Below are 4911 nucleotides of genomic sequence, written 5' to 3'. Positions count from 1 at the left end.
ATTTACATATAACTTTTTTCTAATTTTTTTAGTCTAATCTCAGCCACTAAACATGTAATATCAACAACTGAACATGTAATATCAACAAATTTTAACATTATTAATTTTAACATTATTAGTAACAAAACTGTAAAATGACTAATATGATTTTAAATTTTTAAAAAACAAATCTGATTAAAAAAAATTTAGAAACTAATTTAAAGAATGAATGATTTTTCATTTACGAATTTAACAATTTACTCATATATATATATATAATTCTTTCTTATTAAAATTTTTCTGCCTATAATGTTAGGTTAGAATTAGATTAAATTAGGAAAATGTTAGATAATGAAGAATCAGTTTTGATTTGTAAAATTAATTTTTGAAATATATTATACTATTTAATAATCATTTAATTATATTTTTGTTCTTTCTATATTTTTTTATGTACCTTTACCTATTTATTAAAAAATTAATTGATAAAAAGTCTTTAATTACTTATTATTAGTCATATTAGATGAAAAGAGGTCATATTTAAAAAACCAAATGATTAAAAATGATTTTATTATTACCCTAATAATATTGTGATAAAAATCCTTTTTTCACAATGGAAACACCAAAAAGGCAAAAACTAAAACAAAATAATAACTAATAAGTGGCAAAACTAAAAACTAACCAGAAAGGCTATCTCCCCAACAGTATCTCATTTCCAATGAGTACCATAATCTTCAACTTAAGACCATGTCTTCCTTCCCACAAACCCACCTTCACAACATCAACATTATCATCTTCACCAACAACAACACTCAGAGTTCGTGCCACCTTTCAAGATTCTAAGCCACCCAACACAACCCAACAACAACAGCTCAACCTCTCCGTTCTTCGCTTCACCTTAGGTTGAGTCTCCTATCTTTGCCTATCATGTGTTTGTGTTTATGCTTGTATGACATTGTTCTTGTTTTTGGGGTGTTTCAGGGATACCTGGCTTGGATGAATCCTATTTGCCCAGATGGATTGGTTATGGCTTTGGTTCCCTTCTCTTCTTGAATCACTTCCTTGGCACAGATTCAGCTACTATGACACCTGCCCAGCTTGTAAAAACTTATCAAAATTTCCTTTTTCTTTTTATTTCTTTTTCCATTTTCAATTCAGTTCATTGGTTATTTTTTTTTGTCTGAAATGAGTTTCATTTGCTGTGTTTATCTTTGCTATCTAGACTACAGAGGTTTTGGGTTTGTCTTTGGCTTCCTTCTCTGTCGCTCTACCTTACCTTGGTAAATTCCTCAAGGTATTTATTTATTTGTTGGTTTTTCAAAAAAAATCAAGTTTTAAACAATTGACCGTAGCATCGTGATCCTATCATGTTTTTCACTGGCATGAGATTGTTATGTTTCAAGAGAAAGATACACTCATTGTATAGTCAAATCTATCATTGTTTACATTAATATAGATTTTGGGTTATTCCACCTTCTTATAGTGTACTCCTGATTTTGTACTCCTAATTTTGTACTCGTGAAAACATCTTCAACCATTCCAATCTTAGTGAGTTTGTTATTGTGTCCAATTCAGCACAATTAGTTAGAATCTGTTAAGCAACTTTGCATGGGGGTGGAAATGGGTCGAGCCGAGCCGAGCCGAGCTTTGGCTTTAACGAGCCTGATTCATGTTATAAATAGATAGCCCAAACCTAGACCTATTACTTTTCATAGGCTTTTTCAGGCTCGAGCCTAGCCTGTTTAAACCCGACAAGCTTACGAGCTTATTTGAAAAGCCTATTTCATGAATTAAAGTTCAAAATAATTCATCTATATATTAATCACTATTCACATATCATAACCATATTTACAATCCATAATTTTTTCTTTAAACAAAAAAGCTACAATATTAACTAGTATTGATTATTGATTCTTTTTTGTTTTGTAGTGTTTAATATAAAGTGAAACTATGAATAAAACGAGTCCCCGTCAAGTAGCCCGGCTCACTTCCACCCTTACCTGTATATATAGTATAAACTTGTAAACTAAAATTCAGTTCAGAAAATACAGATCCAAAAACACTCAATGCAATAGCTCTCTCTCTTTTCCTGACTTCTCTCTCTCTCTTTCTCTCTTTCCTTGTTCATCATTTCTTCATCATCTCAGTTTCTGATACCTCACATCTTTTATATGCATAATGCATGTATTTGTAAAGTTTTCATCTGTGCAATATATTGATTCTCAGCCAAGTCTTGGAAATTCGTAGGGTGCTCAACCAGTGGATCAAGCAACTCTACCTGATGGTACACAGCAAATATTTGTCATGTCACAAGATATAGCTGATGGTCTGAAGGAGGATCTAGCTTGGGCATCATACGTTCTGCTGCGTAATTCAAATGCCATTGCTGCGGTAAGACAATAGTTTAAATGAACACATGATAGATTGATTCATGCATGCTAGGGTCCTTCATTAGTAGCTTACTGTTAAGTATCAAATTATACGAAAAAAAAAAAAAGGTGGGTTGGCCCAGGCAGCATGGGAAGAAAGAACAGAGAAAAACGATACTTTGTTGATATGAATTATGTTTGTTTATGATTAAATTTTTTAAATTAGTATTTCATAGTTGTGAAGTCATTGATGTAAAAAATGTAATAGGTTTCTCTTGGAGTATCTGTAATATTACATAGCTCCGCTGAGATGAGACAGGTTTGTCAGCGTTGGTTAGAGTAGTTAGTGATGCTAGTAGCTAGTTATCAATAACAAATATAATGAATTTGCTCTTAAAGGATACTTCGCTATTATTTAGCATGTAAAATCTAACCAGCAAAATCTATTTACATTCATTAGTTCAATTCAGTAATACAATTCAGTCTCAATCTCACTTTCTTTCTCTATGATCTGTAGTTTTTCTTCTTCTACCTTATTCTTGAACTATTTCGATTTGTTCAGCTAATTTTTGTTCAAAGAGACATGTGTGCAAGGGGCTATTGGAACATACCTGATGGTTCATCTAAAGAAATTCTTCTTGATTGGTTTGCGAAAAAAATTGAAAAGGCTGATCTGGTTGATTTGAAGGATACCCTATATTTTCCTCAAGATGCAGGTAATGAATCTCCTTTCCCTACTAGAGCTTTTTTCTTGACCTTCCATTTTTCGTCTACTTACTAATTAACTTTATAAAAAATAATCCACTCCTAAGCATGACTTGCACTTCACTTTGAACATTTTATAGTTTTGGACCTTTGCTCATATAACCTGAACGTTTGACTGATGTCTCAGATTCTGAATTTCCGGAACTAGTGTCTAAAGGGACTAGCTCTCTCCTGGTGCAACCAGTGCTAGTTAATAATCAGACTGCAGCTAACTCGCGAAAACCAGTGGGGTTTATTCTGCTGGCCTCAGCTGCGAGGTATGCATTTAGTACTAAAGATAGAGCCTGGATTGCAGCTGTGGCCAACAAACTCAGTGGTAAGTGGCATGTGTATGGTGTTCTAGTGAATTTCCACATCATTTTTACGAGTCTAACCGGAGGATTTATTGTTGGAATTGGTATTTGGTTAATTTGGGTTTTCTTTTGTTGATATTTCAATGATATACTTTGACAATGTTGGCCACTATGGAAGGTAATTCAAGGCTCCATTTCCCTTCCCTTTCATGTATTTATTTACAGGCTGGTGTAGAGCATCCGATGAGTTTAAACCACAGTAAAGTTCTCAACATGTGAACTGAAAGAGGTACAATATTTTCTATAAAGATGATAAAGTTGCAGTGAATTTTGAAGCAGGAGGATGCAAGAAACTAAAAGCTGCCACTTAACACGGTTGCTTATCTTAGGTGCGAAGTTTTTCAATTTACTAGGGGTGAGCATTGCTTTGGCACTGCATTTCCATTATCCGCAATATCATATGCATGAGTAAATTACTAAATTTGCAGCCAGTTGATCTAATTCAGAATATACAGTTACACAGCTTCCTATGCAGAATCAAACTTTTTGCCATGAGGGAAGTGGTGGAAGGACCAAGCTCTGCAAATAAACACTCCTTATATTCCCTTTTATCTTTTCTTGTGAAAATTTAAGAATATTCTTTGATTAATGTATTTGAATATAATTTAGTATGTCGATAGATTGATCTGAGAACAACTAAATTTTTAGAGTGATAGATAAAGGGAAAGGAAGGGAGTAGCATGTTTTGGAATTGATCACATGCCTTGAACAAATGTATGCATGTGGTTGTCCTAGGAAGCATCATTAATAGTAAAACATGTTAATAGGTATTTGTATCTTTCTGCTATCTGCTAATCTCTTCTAGTTGGCCTCATATGTTGCATGATATGCCACCAGCTATTTGTATGTGCGAATTTGTTCAAATAAAGTTTTATTATAATTTTGGGACCACTAAATTTAATTTACCAAATCCAGTTTTTTTTTTTTTTCTTTTATAACTCATACGTATAGGGAATATCATAGTCAAATACTCAAATAAGAAGATAAAAATAAGAAAAGCTAAAATAATTAAAGTCAATACCCAAGGAGAATTTTGTGAGCCCAATAGAAGACACATGTCCAAAAGCTACACGGGTCAAAATGCCCAATTTACTTAGGACACGGGTATGGAGACTTGTGTTCGACCCAACTTACATACCAAGTTACATCTCAACACTCTCGACGTGGAATAACTCCCCGTGCAGTAAGAGGAAAAAAGTAAAAACACTCACTCGCCTCAAAGAAGATCTTCTAAAATGATGACCAAGTGACTTTTGTCTATAAATACTTCATAAATTTTAGATATTTCTCAATTTATTCTACACATAATCTGAAACTCTTGTTGACTTAGGTATTAGAGTTTCTTGCACATATGGAAGTTGAGGTGAAGCTATCTCAAACACCTTTACTATTATCTCTAATCTTGTTTCACAAAGTCTAATTCTCATAATCTGTTTTAAATAAGCCTC

General features: G+C 33.1%; 1 protein-coding gene across 8 annotated transcripts; it reads left to right on the top strand.

The window, feature by feature from the left end:
- The first annotated feature begins 620 nt into the window (after positions 1-620).
- LOC112751729 (protein COFACTOR ASSEMBLY OF COMPLEX C SUBUNIT B CCB2, chloroplastic) lies at positions 621-4250 on the top strand. Of its 8 annotated transcripts, none has more exons than XR_011872623.1 (8): positions 621-878; positions 958-1076; positions 1199-1270; positions 2224-2367; positions 2908-3061; positions 3238-3426; positions 3629-3792; positions 3939-4250. XR_011872623.1 is itself a non-coding variant. In XM_025800955.3 (7 exons), exons 1-7 carry the CDS (start codon positions 695-697, stop codon positions 3664-3666), a joined length of 900 nt encoding a protein of 299 aa, XP_025656740.1. In that variant the 5' UTR covers positions 621-694; the 3' UTR covers positions 3667-4250. The 8 variants fall into 8 exon arrangements, 2 of the variants coding, with proteins under 2 accessions (XP_025656740.1, XP_029148526.1); XR_011872622.1 differs by having other exon boundaries at positions 3919-4250; XR_003176481.3 differs by having other exon boundaries at positions 3892-4250.
- Positions 4251-4911: the final 661 nt, after the last annotated feature.

Source organism: Arachis hypogaea, chromosome 15, assembly GCF_003086295.3.
Source record: "Arachis hypogaea cultivar Tifrunner chromosome 15, arahy.Tifrunner.gnm2.J5K5, whole genome shotgun sequence".
Taxonomy (NCBI): domain Eukaryota; kingdom Viridiplantae; phylum Streptophyta; class Magnoliopsida; order Fabales; family Fabaceae; genus Arachis; species Arachis hypogaea.
Note: the sequence above shows the minus strand (reverse complement) of the source record. Positions and strands in the feature narration are given on the sequence as shown.

Coding starts and splice junctions, on each gene's coding strand:
- LOC112751729 (XM_029292693.2), top strand. CDS start 695: ATGAGTACCATAATCTTCAACTTAAGACCATGTCTTCCTTCCCACAAA. Junction 879..957: donor CGTTCTTCGCTTCACCTTAG/GTTGAGTCTCCT, acceptor GGGGTGTTTCAG/GGATACCTGGCTTGGATGAA. Junction 3,062..3,237: donor ATATTTTCCTCAAGATGCAG/GTAATGAATCTC, acceptor CTGATGTCTCAG/ATTCTGAATTTCCGGAACTA.